The 19,067-nt window shown below is 33.1% G+C and overlaps 1 protein-coding gene across 2 annotated transcripts in view; it reads left to right on the top strand.

Annotated features, from left to right (window-relative positions):
• PRMT3 (protein arginine methyltransferase 3) overlaps nt 1-18,384 on the top strand; it is a 126,775-nt gene extending 108,391 nt beyond the window's left edge. For both annotated transcript variants that reach the window (XM_019742634.2, XM_074336134.1), the window contains 3 exons: nt 1,927-1,977; nt 2,174-2,261; nt 17,351-18,384. In XM_019742634.2, the coding sequence (XP_019598193.2) occupies nt 1,927-1,977; nt 2,174-2,261; nt 17,351-17,460 (249 nt within the window). In that variant the 3' untranslated portion in view covers nt 17,461-18,384. The remainder of the gene's footprint in view (nt 1-1,926; nt 1,978-2,173; nt 2,262-17,350) is intronic.
• Nucleotides 18,385-19,067: the final 683 nt, after the last annotated feature.

Raw genomic sequence — 19,067 nt, forward strand, 5'->3', positions numbered from 1 at the left:
GGTTTTTCAAATCTCAGTTTAGGTCTCTAAGCCTTTACTTGTTGGTTTGGGTTTTCCCTACACCTTTTTTTTCCAGGGTTTAATCCTGAGACTTGTGCCAATGATTCAGATTTTAGTTCATTTCCCTCAGCCTTTGTTATTTTGGTTTGGATCCAACCTGAGCTACACAGTTTGGCATTAGGCTGAGACTTGTGCAACGTTATACATAGAATTAGGGCATCCTCTTCTCTAGCTTTCTCCTCCTCATATTTGTCCCAAACTCTCCATTTTTTTCAGAGTTGATAATTATTAGTTCCATCTAAGGTTAGTTGTTCAATTATTTAAAAAAGTGTATTGACTATGTAATGAGGCTAGCTGTATTTAAGAAACTGAAGACTAAAAAGGTTAACTAAAATTTGTGGAGAACCTGCTCTATAACAGACTTACGCTGGGGCATAGAAATACAAATTACACATAGGCTTTGCTCATAAATAAGTTACAGTCTGATAGGCCAACTAACTAAAATATAGTATGATAAGTACTGTAGTAGAATTTTTATCATAGCACACTCAGCAAATATTGTGTACTATGGACCAGGCAGTGCTTGGGCACTAAGGATATAGTAGTGAACAAGATAGAAATGCAGGGATAAATTTAAGGAAACAATTAAATTAGTCAATGGAAGGTATCAGGAAATCAACTGAAAAAAGTTATGTCTTAGAAATGTTCTCATTAGCTACATGGTTTTCTATAATAATCTCTAGCTGAGTTCTACATTGCTTTATATTCTTTTTGACAGAAGTATAAATAGTATTTCGATTCTCTCTTGGTTTCTGAAGTATAATGAACCTCAAGGTTAAATATTGAATTTGGTTTGGATTCAACCCATATTAACCCTACAGATCAATAAAACTTCATATTCTCAACAAAAGCAGTAGAGTACACAAATTAGCTTTATAGTGATTTTACAATAATCAGTGTCCTGTTTTTAATACTTTATAAGCTTTATTTAATGCCAGTTTTAAAAATAGATTAAGTCTAATGAAAGAAAAAGGAACGTTACCACTTAAATTTTAAACAACAACAAAAAGAAAATTATATATTCATCTGAATATGTTAATTTCTTTTGGAGACTGTTTTTTACTCTCACAGTAACCTTTAGAGTTACTTCAGAGTTTCTCCTTTGAGCGTTTGCTTAAATGTAAGTTGTATATATTTGCTTTGAGTACTATTATTAATAAAATAAAATGATTTCTATTTTATTTTTAGAAAAACGTAACATTTAAATATTCCATTGATCTCATTGCAAAAATATTTATAGTACTTTGCTTTAAAATTGGATGTATGATATCTGAAGAAATTAAATGAGCTGTCTTTGTATAAAAGAGTATGTTTTAGTTATTTATTGCTGTGTAACAAACCACCTCAAAACTTAATGTCTTAAAGTCACAATCACTTAGACTTGTTTCTGATTCTGTCGTCTGGACTGGGCTTATCTACTGGTTCTTCTGCTGGTCTCTCCCGGGCCTTTTATGCTGCTGCAGTTGTCTAGAGGCCTGGGAGGCTTTACGAGAGCTGGAAGGTGCAAGACGGCTCAACTTGCGTGGCAGCATCCGAGCAGGAGAGTCTGGATCGGCTAGGGGCCAGCTGATGCCGTCTCACTCCATGTAGTCTCTCCCCTTTCAGTAGTCTACCATGATCATTTTCCTAATAACACATATTGATTAGCCTTATTACTCTTATTATTATATAGTTTGTGAAGAAAAGCCAAATTATATTATTTTACTTTTGCTTACAACATCTTTTCCAGGATAAATAGTGACCTGCCATAAGTTTAAGAGGTGTCTTGTCTTTGAAAGGGTTTCTTATTTGTCATGTTTTAAAAGACTGAATAATCATGTTATATAATTAGTTTAATAATTATTTGTATTCCTTTTTTTTTAACAGGCAATTGCTGGCTACTTCGATATATACTTTGAGAAGAATTGCAACAAGAGAGTAAGTATCATGAATTATCTCATAAGAATTAATTATGTGAAATACATTGTATTTTATTTTTGTGCCCCAAGGTGTTTGATCATAAGCATTTTGCTGTTGTAAGCAATTGGAGCTTGTATTTGATGTAGTAGATTAATGTACCATGATATTAAAAACCTTGTACTTCATCAGATACTTTTGAACTCTACCACTGCAGCTCTTGTTCTCTACGGGCCCCCAGAGCACCAAAACACACTGGAAACAAACAATATTTCTATTGGAAAAACCATTTTCAGTTAAAGCAGGTGAGAAAGAAAAATAAAGGGGGGGGTGATGTCTTATTTATTCTGAAGTAAACAACAGTCATTCATTTTGCAACCACTTTTTATGTGCCCTGTATTTGAAGCAATGTAACAGAGGCTAACATAAGATGTTCTTAGAGCTGACCATCTACTTACATAACTAGTACTTACTAAGTTTCAAATATAACCAAAAGAAAATATTTCCATTTCCGACGTGCCTAAAGAGAAAAATCACCAATAGAGGTAAAGTATAAATTAAAGAGACTATCATTCAGTGATCATATTCAAAATACATTATTCTAGAAAGCCTTCCACTGTCTCCACCTCCTCAAATCTTACACAGTGTTCAAGGACTGGTCACTTCTACATTCCTATACTGTATACTTCATTGATGGTTTACTGATATGAGCGCGCATAGTTCTAGCATACTACACACTTAGCTCCAAACATTAGAATTTGATTATGGAACCTTTTTAAAGAAAAAAAAAAATGTTTGTTACATCTAAATTGTCTTGTCCCACCTTTACTAAAAGCTTCCTGACTGTAGGAAACCTGAATGTACAACAAACCTCAGTGAAAAGATACTCAACATCACTAGTTCCTCAGGGAAAGGATAGTTGAAACTATGACATAACATCTTATCCACCACTATGGGGGAAAAAGTACATAAAATCTAACAGTGCCAAGTACTGGCAATAATGTAGACAAATGTAACTTTTATACTCTTCTGCTGGTAGTCTTAATTGGTACAATTTTAGAGAATAGTTTGATACCATCAAGTTAAGTCTAGACGTACCATCCCTTCAGCCACACAGTATTTTTCCTAGGTGTGTACTCTGAACAATATCTCCCACAACCTGTGTATAAGGACCTTCACAACAGTATGCTTTGTGGAAGTCAAAGTTGGAAGTAACCTTAATGGCCATCATCAGGAGATAGATAAATATGGTAGTTGTGTATGTTAAAGTATAGCATATAAAATAAATCATATTTTTTTTTTGTATTAACAAATGACATTGAGCAGAAAAAGATGCAGATTGAGTCCTGCAGTATACTGCTTATGTGAAGTTTAAAAACGTAAAACAACTGTGCATACACACACATAGCAAAAGTAAGAAGCAACACTTAATGGTAACCACTAAATTCAACATAGTGGTTACCTCTGAGAAAGGATAGAAATAGGATCAGGAAAGGCTACAAAGGGGGTTCAATGCCATATATCTGAATTATTTATTTTAAAATTTGAAGGAACTGTGGGAGAATGTTAATATTTGACAAAGCCAAGTAGTGGGTCTGAGGTCATGATTATATTATTCTCTATATGTTTAAAATATTTCATAAAATTCTAATATCATTTTGATTTCACTGTTGACGCATAAGTTGAATTTAGTAGATGCAAATAAACACTATTAGAGTAAAGCAGCACCTTGTTGTTATTTTTCACTTTGAGGTTGCAATACTGTGGAAATAAAACCTTGATGGTGTCATTTTCTCTTTCTCCAAAAAGTTTGAGCACAGGCAAAACTGAAATGAGGCAAACACAAATGAAATCCTTTCACATCCTCATTTTGTTTGTTTGTTTTGTCTTTGTGTAACTCTGGTATTTGGATTGAGGTTTGGAAACTTGAAAATGTTGCTTTCTTCTTCACTGTAACCATTTTGTTGTCCTAATGTTAGTATTTTAAAGGAATACTAATTCATTTTTAATCTTGAGAAAGATTTAAGATAGCATTTGAAAATTCTCCTTCCTAACTACAACAAATTGTTATTTGATGTCTCGTGAAGTTTTGAAATCCTAGCTGTTCTTTACCTAGTAATCTTCAGAGTAACTGACTTTTTCAGAATACAAGGAAGGAGATGTATGATTCTAAGGTTTCCCACTGACACTGTTTATATTCTGTCTCCTTCGCTGCCATTGTGTATGTACCTATATTTAAGTAGGAAGGCCAACACATCACAAAATAGTAGAATCCCCTAAAATAGCACATCTTGAGGAAAGATTTGAAAGGGAATTTCAAAGTAAGGAAAATGTGTTCTTTCTCAGCTATGGAAGTATAAAAAAAGGATCATGTAAGTTCATAAGTATATCACTTTTTTTTTTTTAACCCTGTTAAGCCCCTGATGGTTGTAATGAATAGAAAAGTCAGAAGTTGTGGGGAAGAATACTGAAGAGGACATGCTCATCAGAAAAAGAGCTCTAGAAGTCTGCATGGGATGTCCCCTTGAGTATTAGATGAGCACTCAAATGTGTATATATAGGATGAAATGCCTGAGGTCAGGCACAGCAGCTGGGTCAGCTGTGAACCAAACAGTTCTCAGAGTTTTCACTGGGCTGTTTTCAATTTTAACCAGCTAGAGTGGGGAGTCCATTTGGACCCTATTCAGTAGAGATTCAAAAAGGATCAGAGCTATCCTTAGTGGGAATAAACTATCTCTATAGTAAAGGCTACTCTGAATGCTCCCCAATGAAGCTTAGAAACAATCCTTGAAAGGAAAAAACAAACAAAACAAAGAAAACCTGAGCCATAAGTAACTTTAATGGCAACAAAGGAAAACAAAACTCAGGCACTCAACAACATAAAATTCATGATGGCCAGTATTCCATCAGACTGAATGTAGGAAAATACCAGTCAATAGAAACAGATCCAGAAATGATGGGATTAGCACATGGGATTGAAACATAACTACTTTTATATGAATATAGTGAGAATATAAGAAGATATTTAAAATCCAAGTAGAACTTATAGAGATGGAAATTACAGTATCTGAAGTGAAAATGTCATTGGATGGAATTAGCAGAAGAAAAGATGAGTGAACTTTAAGATACAGCATTAAAATGTATCCAAAATGAAGCACAGAGCAAGGGGGGGAAAGATTTTTTTAAAAAAATGAACATATCTACAGTAACCTGTAGGAAAATATGAAACACTCTAATTTATATGTAATAATAGAAGTCGTTGGAAGAAGCAGGGGCAGAAAGTATATTTGAAGAAATAATAGTGGCCAAAATTTTCTTATATTTGATAAAAACTATTACCCACAGATGGAAGAAACTCAGTGAACCCCAAGTAGGACCAACACAAAGAAAACAAAACCAAAACACATCATAAATTGCTGATAAACAGTGATAATTTTTTTAAATCTTTAGCATTAATCAGGAAAAAAGGAAACATAGAGAGAGGAACAAAGAATGAATAACTTCAGAATACTCATCAGAAACTGTGTAAGCCAGATAATAACTAAATGACATTTTCAAAGTGCTAAAAGAAACTATCAACCTAGATTCTATAGAATAAACATATTAAAAAATGAAGACTAAATAAAAACTTTTCAAGAAGAAAAATGCTCAAAGAATTCATCTGTAGCAGACCAGCAAAATGATATATTAAAGCAAGTTCTTGAAATGGAAGGAAAATGCAAAAAAATGTATGAGTGCATTAAAAAGCCTTTTATTATTTCACTTTTTAATTTCTTAAAAGATAATTGACCATTTAAAGCAAAGACAATGTATTGTGGGTTTCAAAACATATGGAGACATAAAATGTTTGGCAGTGATAAAAAAAGAAGTTGGAAATATATTATGAAGTTCTTACACTGTACATGAAGCAATTTAGTGGTAAACTGATAAATTAAATTGTATAATGTAAACCCCAGAGAAACAGCTGAAATATTTTAAATTCAACCACAAAATAAAACTAATAAGCTAGTAGTAGAAATAAAATAGAATCATGAAAAAAAATTCAATTCAAAAGAAGATAACAGATGGACAAATATGATATGTGATCAAATAATACAGTGAATGCTTAAATTAAAAAAATTATTACAGTAAAAGACACATTGCCTCAAAATACTCTCCTTTGTTTTGAACACATTTACCCCATTGTTCTTGCTACTTTCTGAAAGCAATTCTGGAAGTCCTCTTTTTTGAGTGTCATTAGTTGTGCTGTTGTGGCTGCCTCTATGTCTTGAATTGATTCAGTACGTTTACCTTTCATGGTCATTTTTACTTTGGGGGAGAGTCATACGGTGCCAGCTCCGGTGAATAAGGTGGATGAGGACACACTGTCATGTTTTTATTTGACAGAAATTGCCATATACCAGAAGCGATGTGTGAAATGGAGCCTTCAGTTGTGATCACAAAATATGGTGAATGCTGCTGCCAAGTGCCATCCAAGAAAAAGGCAGGGATCTTCAATAAGGGAAGCCACGCGTCGAACTTTAGTAATAATGTGTGACAGGTTTCAACTTGTTTGGTGCAGTCAGATGGTTGTGAGCTACAGTTGAGAGAAGGTGTGTTTTAAAGTGTGCCGTCAATCATCCTCCATCATGACAGCGCTCCGTATTACACATCACTTCTGGTACAGCAATTTCTATCAAATAAAAACATGACAGTGTGTCCTCATCCACCTTATACTCCAGATCTGGCACCGTGTGACTTCTGGCTCTTCCCCAAAATCAAAATGATTCAGGACCTCGAGGCAGCCACGACAGCACAACTAAAGACACTAATGAAAGAGGACTTCCAGAACTGCTTCAGAAAGTGGCAAGAATGATGGGATAAATGTGTTCAAAACAAAGGGGAGTATTTTGAGGGAAGATTAATGGCAATGTGTCTTTTACTGTAATACATTTTTTTTAAACACTCACCGTATTGTTTGATCACACCTCATACATAACACCAAGAGTGAACCCTAAGGTAAACTATAGACTTGCAGTGATTATGACGTGTCATCAATGTAGGTTCATTCTTGGTAAAAAAATGTACCATTCTGATGAGTGATGTCGATAATGAGGGGGACTGTGCATGTGGGGCCAGAAAGATATGGGAAACCTCTGCACCTTCTTCTCAGAATCGCTGTAAACTTGAAACTGCTCTCAAGAAGTACTTTAAAAAAAAATATGGAAGGTCTGAACATGCCAATTAAAAGGCAGAAATAAACTGCATTAAAGTAGGAACTAACTAAATGCTATCTGTAGGAAACACACTTAAGTATAAAGACACAGTAATTTTAGTTCCAGGTGAGATGATGTAAGCACATTCCATATCTTGCTCACCAATTGTAGCTTTAAAACCAGAATGCATGGAACAGCTCTTTGAGATCTCTGAAAAGCAATACCAGATGCGTTGGTAAAGAAAACCAGAATTTGAAGTACAACTGAACTGGTATAAATTATGGTTTGTTTTTCTCTAGTACCCCCCATCCTAACTCCAGACAGCCTGAAACCTGGAAGAAGGCACCAGCACAAATAGAGTTCCCAAAGGAGCCCTCTAATTCTAGCTTGAGAAATGGGGAAAGCACCTCCCAGTGCTCAGAGCGTGGGGGAAATCCCCATTGTTTTACATTTTTTTCTGTTCTCTCATACTCCAGCCCCTAGATAACCCCACAGTGGTAGCAGTAGTAATAGTGTCAACAGTGGGGACCCACAGACACCTTAAACTCTAAGGCACAGTAGGTTAAACAAGTGGGTTTGACAGTGTCCCAATTAAATTTTATTTATAAAACCAGGCAACCGGCCTCAGAAACCTCCTATAAAACACATCTTTAGGCACAAATTGCTTCATTGCAAATTCTGTCAATCACTTGAAGAAATAATACCAGTTTTATAGAGTCTCTTCCAGAAAATCAAAGAGAGCTAATTTTATAAGGGCAGTGTTATCTTGATGCCAAAAGCTAGACAAAGAGTATAAGAAAATTAAAGTGCAGACCAGTATCCCTCATAAGTATAGAGGCATAAATCCTCAACAAAATACTAGCAAATTGAATCCAGCAATATTATAAAAAGAACACCACCATGACTGCATGGGGTTTATTCCAGGAATGCAAGGCTTATTCAATATTTTTAAATCATTTAATGTGATCCACCATGCTAACAGCCTAAAGAAAAACCATGGATTACATCAATGGATGCAGAAAAAGCATTTGACAAAATCCAATATCCATTCATGATAAATAATCACAGCAAACTAGAAATAAAAGAGAACTTCCTCAGCCTGATCCGTACAAAGTCAACAGCAAACATCACACTGAATGGAGAAAAGACTAAATGCTTTCCCCCTAAGTCTGGGACAAGGCAAGGATGTCCGTTCTCACCACTCCTGTTCTCTTATGTTGGAAGTCTTAGTCCCTGGAATAAGGCACAAGAAACTAAAAGCCATTAGAAAGAAAGAAAACTGTCATTATTTATAGATAACATGATTGTGTGTATTAAAAACTAAAGAATGTACAAAAAATACCCTGCAGAATTTAGCAAGGCAGAAATATAGGCTGACTCTAAAATTTATATGCAAATGCAAAAGACAGAGTAGCCAAACAATTATGAGAAAGAACTGTATTGTAATTTAACTATAATTTCTAAACTTATTAAAAAGTTACATTAACCCAATGCAGTATCAGTATGTATTATGGACATAGATTAATAGAACAAATAGACAATAAACCAGAAATAGACCCACTTTTGTATAGTTGAATTTTTCCAAAGGGCCAGTGTAATTCAATGGGAATAGGATAGTCTTCAAGAAATGTTGCTAAAACAGTTAAATATTTGTATAGAAAAACAATGAATCTCAGTTCTTCCTTAACAACATATACACAAACCAACTCTATAGGGAGTCATAGACCTAAATTTAAAAGCTTAAAACTTCTAAAAGGTAAAGTAAAACTTCTAGAAGATGACAGAGATAATCTGAGATTTGAGGTAGGCAAAAGTTTATGAATGTGAGATAATTGGTAAAACTCATTGAATTGCTCATGTAAAATGTGTACATTTTATTGTATGTAAATTATGTGTTGATAAAGTTAATTAAAAAAATAAAACCCCTCACTGGACAGTCATAATGTCCAGAATAAAATTCATATTCCTTACCATGGCTCTTTACAATCTGACCATTTATCAGCATTTCTAACCCCACACTCACAGCCCCACACAAGTCCATCATATGCTTCAGCTCATTTTTCAGCTAACTTTTCTATCTTTTCTTCCTCCTTGCTTTTGTCTAAGATATTCTTACACCAAGAAAGCTGTTTTGGCCTCTTTCTCGTGATTAATTCCAATTTTCCCTTTATGACCCAGCTTATTTCCGTAAATCTTCCCTCACTGTGCTCAGTTAAATGATCCCTTTCTTGTTCTCCCAGATCAATTCATACATACATCTGTGTTGTACTAGCCCAGCGTGCTGTGATAAAGGATTCTAATAGAACCCTCACTCATTTTTGGTCCGGTGTAGTAGTACTTGCCATATTGTAAATACTCTGCTGAACAAACAAATAGGTAGAGTAATATGCATTGTCATTGAAATCTAATTTCTTCTGATCACCTTGAGTGACCATGCCAATGGCATTTATCTAGCTGTTGTATTTGGTTGGCCCATTTTGTCAACTTTGATTTTCTCAGAAATTTCACCCTACTAGTGTACTTGAGCAGGTTGGTGTTCCAATTTATCTTGGCATGCTGAAGAGTTCTTTGTGTGTGTGTGTGTGTGTGTGTGTGTGTGTGTATTTTAATTTTTTTAATTTTTATTAAATTTATTGGGGTGACAGTTGTTAGTAAAATTACATAGGTTTCAGGTGTACAATTCTGTATTACATCATCTATAAATCCCATTGTGTGTTCATCACCCAGAGTCAGTTCTCCTTCCATCACCATATATTCGATCTTTATAGTTGGGTTTAGTTAAATTAAGTGTAGGTTTTGGCTCATATATAACATTTTTAGATAAGATCAAATAAAGCCAAGAGTCTAATCAGGACGATTTGCTGTGTATGTCAACCATATTTTAGTGTCCAGAAAATAATATGACAGGATTTTTAAAAATAAGTAAAATATTATAAACATACCTATGCAGTTATTCTACCTAGATTGTGTGTGCGGAGTTTTGTCTGTGTGTGTGTGTGTGTGTGTGTGTGTGTGTGAGATCAGTAATGGTTAATCTTTTTTTTTTTTTTTCGGTAATGGTAAATCTATCCTTGGGAAGTAGACTTGATATTTAGGAAGTGGGAAAAGACAGTGTGAATAGGGAATTTCTCAGGTTAAGAAATCTACATTTGGCCAAAAGCAAAATGGAACTATAATATAATGAGCCTAGTTTGTTTTTGTTTTCTTTTTTTCGTTATTTCATTCACAATGTAGGTCTAAAAATAGTTCCAAAAGTACTACTCTAAACATTTGAGCACTTCCAGCGTTGTGGGAGTACGAATGAATACTTTTAAAGGAATTAGAGAACACTTTATATTTAAAGTCAGGGTGTATTTTTTTCTTTTCCTTTAAAAATAATGTACAATTTTATTGTACAAACGTATGTGGCAGTGTTTACTTCAAAAATTCAGATTGTTTTCATGTGACTGGGCTTTAAAAATATGATTAAAACCAAGCTATTTATTTCTCCTTCTCTACATATACCCAGTAAGCTTTTATATGGAGAATCCATTTTTCTTTTTTTCTTTTTTTTAACTCTAAGCTTTAATAGTGATAATAATGACTTCCCCCCACCCCCTTCTGGGGAAATGAAATTTCACTGTTCTGGAAGAAATTAATTTTAAAAAACCACTAGAACAGAATTGAAATGAAATGAATTTTATTCTTGATTGAACTGTAACACTGCTTTGTGGTATACTAATAGCCATCTGCCGATGATTAAAACAAAGTACTACAGCTCAGCTCCATGGAGAATGTCCTTTGCAGCTCTCACCACAGTGTACACGCTTAACAACATTAGTCATTTTATATCTATTTGACACTGATTAATTACTCCGATCTATTCTGGTATTACAGCCACTGCCTTGGCACTTTAGTCAGGCTTGAACAATTGAAGGGAGTTCAGCAGTGTGAATTATGTATTTATTACTGTGACCCTTTGTGCTATTTAATTAACTTAAAATAGGTGCTGTTTGCACTCTCATTTTGGAATTAAGGTTATTATAGAAATATTTATTTTACTTATATTCCATTTTTAGACATGAAATTTATACCATGAGCTTATAATGTTATGCCTTTTTAATTATTCAGTTGTTTTGTTTGTTTAATATTGATGCTTAAATATTTTTTCATGTGAAAATTTAACAAACGTATCCATTACTAATTCATCTTGACTTGGGCTATATAGAGCTCTTGTTGGTATATCCTTTAAACCTGAAATGAAGAATTTGATAACCTGCTTTATAAGCACCATGGAACCTTCCTATTTTAACTCTTAACACTACGGATTGAGTAGAACGTGTACATACAAGTCAACTTAACATTTTTAAAACACTTCTAAGGCAACTTAAAGAGCAGCAACCATTAGGGTACATACACCAAAAAGAAATATTTGCAACCATACATCAAACAAGAAAATCTAAGTAAATGCAGAAAATATTTTTTTTTTAAGATGGTTGTTAAACATTCGAAATAATACCCATTACCACTGATAATCACTGAAATGCAAATCAAAGCACTCGGATTCTGGTTGTTGTTTATCAAAATAACAAAGATTGGTTGTTTTTTTCTTTTTTCCTCTGGAATAAAAGAAACATTGAAGAGGGAGACAACACACAGAGTCTTTTTTGATGGGGTCTCTGGGCTCAGAGAGGCCCGGGGTGGGGGCAGGCGGGTGGCGAGGCTGGTGTCACCCACACTTGAGGAAGATGGTTTGATTTGTAGAAACACCCACTGTTGATGAGGATGGCAGGAATGTAAAACTGGAATACACACTATACCTTTTAAGGTGTCCCACTTCTGATAATCCATCATAAGGAATCAATTCAAAATTCAGACTTTCTTTGCTAATTCTAAGACGTGAAAGTAACATTGTTGCATTTGCTTTTCTTTAAAGTATCTTTATAGAATTTTTTTTTGTATCATCAACTCTTCAACCTTTTACTTTTGGTTTCTGACTTTGATATCATATTAAAAATATTGTATTACTATATTTATACAATTTTATTGAATCCTTTCCTCAATGATTTAAAATGCCCTACTTACCATGTACTGAATCTCCATAATGGATTTTTTGGTTTCTCTACTACATTACATTTATTTTTGTTTATTTCTAAGGCATCACATTTTAAAACAACTTTATTCTATATTTGACATACAGTAAAAATTCACATTTTAACTGTATAGTTCGATGAGTTTTGACAAACGTGTACACCACCCTGATCAAGATATAAAATATTTCCATCACTTAACACAATTTCCTTGATCCCCTGTGTGGTCGTCCCCAGCTCCAGTCCCAGACCAAGACAACCACTGTTCTGCTCTCTTACTGCATATTAATATTACTAATTAGTATTACTAATACTAAAGTATTGATATTTTAGAATTTTGTATCAGTGGAATTACACAGAATGTACTCCAGCTTCTTTTGCTTAGCAATTTTTGAGATTCATCTGTGTATCAGTGATTGGTTCCTTTTTATTGCCAAGTAGTAGTTCTTTGTATGGACATACTTCAATTTACTTACGCATTCACCTGCTGCTAGACTTTTGGATTGTTTTCGGTTAAGGGCCATTATGAATAAATTTCCTACAAACATTCATGTAAAAGTCTTTATGCAGACATGTTTTCATTTCTCTTGGATAAATACCTAGGAGTGGAATTATTGAGTTTATGGTAAGTGTATGTTTAACTTTATAAGAAACTGGCAAATTTTTTCAAAATGACTATACTATTTAACATTCCTACCAACCATTGTGGGTTCAGTTGCTCCATATCCTTGCCACCACTTATAAAAAAGTTCAGTCATTTTAATTTAAACCATTCTATTATATATGTAGTGGTAGTTGTGGTTTTAATTTGCCTGATAATTAATAATGTTGAGCATCTTTTCATATGTTTATTGGTCATCTGCATATCTTTTTATAAGGTTTCTGTTAAAATATTTTGCTCAATTTTTAATTGAATCGTTTGTCATCTTACTGTTGAGTTGTAAGAATATATATATGGACACGAGTTTTTTGTCATATATATATGTTCCTAGTACATCTTTTTATCCCAATTCTCATCTTTTCATTTTCCTAACTATTTTTGAAGTTTGTGCTTTTGTGTCAATTAAAAAATCTTTGCTACCCTAACATCACAAAGATTTCCTTATATATTTCATCTAAAAATTTTTATAGTTTTGCCTTCTACATTTAGGTCTACATTTAGGTCTATGATCTATTTTATGTTAATTTTTAAGAGTAATAGTTCATCTTTTTTCCAAATGTGTATTAGGTTGTTCCATCATCATTTCTTGAAAAGACTGTCCTTTTTCTATTTAATTACCTTGACTCCTTTGTCAAACATTAATTGACCATGTATGTAGAGGTCTATTTCTGAGCTCTATTTTGTCCCATTGATCTGTGTGTCTATTCTTTTTCGAAGTTGTTTTTGCTATTCTACATCCTTTAAATTGCCATATAAATTTTAAAATCAACTTGTTAATTTCTACCCAAAAGATTGCATGGGATTGTGTTTAATCTATGGATTACGTTGGGGAGAATTGACATCTTAAACATATTTAGTCTTTTATCCACAAGCAAAACGTATCTCTCCATTTATTTTAGACCAGCTTTAGCACTATTTCATAGTGTCTGAATCTTGCACATATGTCGTGACATTTATCTCAAGTATTTTATGCTTTTTTGATGCTATTGTAAATGATATTGTGGTTTTGTATTTTAATTTCTAATTCTTTATTGCTAATGTATAGAAATAAAGTTAATTTTTTTATATTGACCTTACATCCTAAGACATTGCTAAATCATCTTACAGTTCCAGTAGCTTTTTTTGCGTATTGCTTCAGGATTTTCTAGATATAAGACCATGTTGTCTATAAATAAAGATTGTTTTTACATTTTTTATTTTTCTTTAATCCATATCCTTTTGTTTTTCTTCCCTTGCACCTTAATGCTGTAAGGCAACCAATAGAATACTAATTAGAAGTGGTCAGAATGGACATCTTTGCCTCAGTCCCAATCTTAGGAAAAATGCATTCAGTCTTTCACCATTGAGAATGATGTCACCTATAGTTTCTCAGAGGTTGAGTAAGATTCTTCCTGTTTCTAGCTTGCTGAAAATTATTACAAATTAATTTTGTCGGTTCCACTTTACACATTTCATGAGACAATCATGATTTTTTTCCTTTTGTTCAAAGGATTTTTGAATCTGTGTTCATGAGGGATATTCATCTACAGTTTACTTCTAATGAATTTATCTTGTTTTAGTATCAGGATAATGCTGCCCTCGATAAATGAGTTGGGGAATATTCCCTCCTCTATGTAATTTGGTATTATTGTTCTTAAACATTTGATAGACTTCACCAGTGAAGGCCTCTGGCTTGTTTTCTCTGTTATCTAATGTAAGCATTTAAAGCTATAAATTTTTCCTCTAAGCACTGTTTTAGGCATTTTAGTCATATTTAGGCCACATTGTTTTATATGTTGTGTTTCATTATCATTCAGATCAAAATGCTGTCTAGTTAGGATTTTTATTTTCATTTATGGAATATTTAGAAGTCTATTGTTTAATTCTTAAATATTTGGGGTTTTTCAAGTATCCCTCTGTTACTGATTTTTAATTTTATTTAGTTTTGGTCAGAGAACATAATGCTGTATGATTTCTATACATAGTTCAAGATTTGTTTTATGATCCAGTATATGATCTGTCTTGGTTCTATAGATGTCAGTCAGGTCTCATTGGTTAGTAACGTAATTCAAGTCTTCCATATTCTTTCTGTTTTTCTGTTTAGCTGTTACTGCAGTTATCAACAAAGGAGAAGTGAAATTTCCAACAATAATTGTAGATTTGTCTGTTTGTTAGGGTTCTGTCAGGTTTGTGTCATGCATTTCGAAGCTCTGTGCATACAAAAATTCATGATGTCGCATTTATGAATTGAAGAAGTTATCATTTTGAAATGTCTCTCTTTATCTCTTTATATTTTTTTCCTGAAGTCAGCTTTGTCTGAAACTAATACAGCCATTGCAACCTCTTTATGATTAATGTTTATATAGAATTTCTTTTTCCTTCCTTTTATTTTTAACTCCTATATCTTCATATTTAAAGTGTACTGGACATGTTTACATTTAATGTTATTATCATTGTTATTGGATTTAATTCTATCGTTTACCTTTTGTTTTTTATTTATTTCCTCTGTCATTTATTCCTATTTTCCTTCTTTTTTTTAATTGAATATTCTTTACTCTTGACTAATTAACTGTTCCTCTTGGGTGGTGTTTTTTTTTAAATAATGGTTACTCTAGCATTTCCAACATGCATCTTAGCTTATCAAAGACTATCATTAAATAATATATCACTTTGCTTGTAGTTTAAGGCTCTTACAACAATATACTTTCATTTACCTGTTAGATTTTTATTGCTATTGTTATAAAACATTTCACTTCCCCAAAGGTTTGGGGTTTTTTGTTTTTTTTGTTTTTTAACAAACAAACCCAGAGTCAGTTCTCCTTCCCCAAAGTTTTTAACCCCACAATATGTTGTTACTATTTTTGCTTTAAACAGTTAATTATCTTTTAAATAAATTTTAAAAAGAAAATTTCTTATATTTACCATATACTTACCATTTCTGGCACCCTTTGTGTAGCGATCCAAGTTTCTCTTTGGTATCATTTTCCTCCTGTCTGAAGAACTTCCTTTAATATTACTTGTAGGGCCGGTGTACTGGAAAAGAAGTTTTGGCTTTTGTTTCTTTGAAAAAAGTCCCTATTTTAACCTTTGTTTTTTAAAAGATTTTTGCTGGATGTTGAATTCTTAGTTGATAGATTTTCTCCTTTCATCACTTCAAAGACATGTCTGGCTGATGGAAATTCTCAGGTCACTCTTTTTTCCCTTCCCTTGTATGTAATATGTCTTTTTTCTCTGGATGTATTAAACTATATAAGCCTTACCTTTTCTGCAGGATGTATAGAATATATCAGTAATGGTATCTTTATACTCTGAAATAAATATAATTAGTAGATAGTTTTGATATGTTCTTAGTCTGTTATTTCACTACCATATTGAAAAACATTCAGATTCATTTATCCCTTAATGTGGGGATTTGCAGTCTTTAAAAAAAAAAAAAAAAGATATTAATTCAGTACGTGGATCATTGTATATAGATTTCTCAGTCATTTTATATGGAGTCTTTCTGTGTGTATCCAAATAGTGAAACTATACTTGATACTATTTGGTGTGATCTTAAAGCAAGGAATGGTGATCAGTTACAACTTAGCAATTTCTTTTGTTATTTTCAAATGATTCCTGGTAAAGAAATTTTTAAAAACTTAAATGAGAAGTATTTGTAATCAGAAAAGGGCATAGATATAATTCTGTTTTTGAATAAAATAAAATTTGGAGCATACAATGTATACCAGTTTTTAGGGAATCAGTTTTTGCCTTTAAAAGAATATGTAATCATTTTTTGTGTTCATTGTTTCACCTGTGTAAGTTCTGGTTTCCATTTACAGTGTTATGTAATACCTTCAAGGCCAGCAGCCTTTCAGGTGCCTCTATAAAATATAAATTTAAGTATCCTCAGCTGTAATTTTCAGTTTCTAAAAATGTCATTCCCTGAAGACTCTCTATAACATGCTTTTTCCCTTTTAGTGCCATTCCATGTGCACTCCTTAAGTTACCCATGACTTTAGTCCTCAGATAACTCATTCCTTGATTCTTATGAAATATTGCCTTGTGCTGCCTTGCAACCTTTCCTAATCCTCACCTTCAGCACACTTTAGACATATACCTATTGTGTAATTGGTGATGTAGCTATTAGGTTGGTGGAAAAGTAATTGAAGTTTAAAAGGTTAAAAATAATGGCAAAAACTGCAACTACTTTTGTACCAACCTATATTTCTCTTCACCTTTGACCTTACGTAAACTCTTTGAGGGCAAGAAGCATGTCCTGTATTTTCATGTATGCCTCGGACCTCATATTCGGGAGAAATAAAACTACTCCTCAACCCTGCATGACCTCTGTGATTTTACTTACTCTTTTGCAAGAATTTGACAATTAAAACGTTTTTAAAAATTAGTGAAACATCTCACAACCAAAAAGAGAAGTACTAGGTATACTAATTTTCTGTTAGACTGTTTTCCCTGAATTCTTAAACACGTTTTTTGCCTTTCTTCTATAGGTGAAACCTTGAAAGGAAAGATCACAGTTCACAAGAATAAGAAAGATCCACGTTCTCTCATTGTGACCCTCACATTGAATAATTCAACTCAAACTTATGGTCTCCAGTGAAAAAGCAACAACAGCACAACTAACAGTTTTTATTGTGGGGGTGGGATGCATAGGGAGTGGGGGAAGGGGCTTTAATGGGAGCTCACAGATGATGGTCTTTTCCTGATGAGTCTCCTCAATAGAATCGTGATAGGAATCCGATGTCATGCAGCTAAGGAGTGGAATCCACTGATCCTAGCGGTCCACCTACATAGTCACATTCTTAGAAGTCTGGTCAGCGAGAGGTTTAACCAAATGTAGCCCCTGCACTGAGTTTAGCTGTATTAAAAATTATTTCAATTGGCCTAAATTTGAAACAGAAATAGTCTTTTGTTGTTTTTAGTAAGTTTCCTACTATAAATTTTAAACACTGGTAATTGATTAGTTGTTTGGATGTTTTATTAAACTAGTAACTATGCAAAAGGCATTACACATTTTATTGCAGATTTCCTCTCTGAGGAGGAGTAGTTTTTAGTTGTGTTGTTAGAATATCACGATATATAATAGATTAAAGACCAAGTGTAAGGGACTAAAATATGAAAAAGAGTATCACACAGTTCATGTTTGAAGACAGCTTAGTTGATTATCCTACAGTTACCTAGTTTTTGTAGTTTCTTCCCTCTTCACAAATATTCTTTAACCATTTAGTTTTCTAGTGTTGTCCAGGAAATGTAATTCCAATACATTTATCCTAGGCTTCATAAAAGTTTTTAAAGATTGGGATAAATATGTGCTTATTTACTAATGTAACACCTTTTTCAAACTAGATTTATGTGCAAAGTTAAACTTGTAACTGTTAATGTACTTATAACACTCTATACAATTGTGTCATTTACAATTATTGACTCAGTTTGAAATGCAGAATAGAAAACATTTAATAAAATGTATGCAACAGCCATTCGCATTATAAAATAAAATTTTAAAATATTAAGGCTTTTTAAAAAATCAGAAGTACTTAAAGTCTTTTTTTGAATTTTTTTTATTAAAGTATTACATTAGTTTCAGGTGTACAACATAGTGATTCGACATTTATATACTTTACGATGTGATCACCACAAGCCTAATAGCCATCTGTCACCATAAAATGTTATTAGGATATTATTGACTATATTCCCTGTGCTGTGCGCTACATTCCTGTGGCTTATTTATTTTATAATTGGAAGTTTGTACCTCTTATTCTCCTTTATCACCGAGCCCCCTAACCCCCCTTTCCTCTGGCAACCATCAGTTGTTCTGTATCTATGAGTCTGTTTTTGTTTTGTTTGTTTCTTTTGTATTTTTAGATTCCATATATAAGTGAAATCATATGGTGTTTGTCTTTCTCTGTCTGACTTCATTTATCACAATACCCTCTAAGTCCATCCATGTTGTCACAAATGGTAAGATTTAGGTTTTTTTGTTTGTTTTTTTCTGAGTAATATTTTATTGTGTATATATACCACATCTTATTTATCTGTTTATCAGATGGACACATATTTTCACTCTTGTAAATAATGGTGCAGTGAACATAGGGGTAAATACATCTTTTCAAATTAGAGTTTTCATTTTCTTCCGATAAATACCCAGAAGTAGAATTCTGGGTTGTATGGTAGTTCTATTTTTAATTTTTTGAGGAATCTCCATACTAT

Source organism: Rhinolophus sinicus, linkage group LG06 (genome assembly GCF_036562045.2).
Source record: "Rhinolophus sinicus isolate RSC01 linkage group LG06, ASM3656204v1, whole genome shotgun sequence".
NCBI lineage: Eukaryota > Metazoa > Chordata > Mammalia > Chiroptera > Rhinolophidae > Rhinolophus > Rhinolophus sinicus.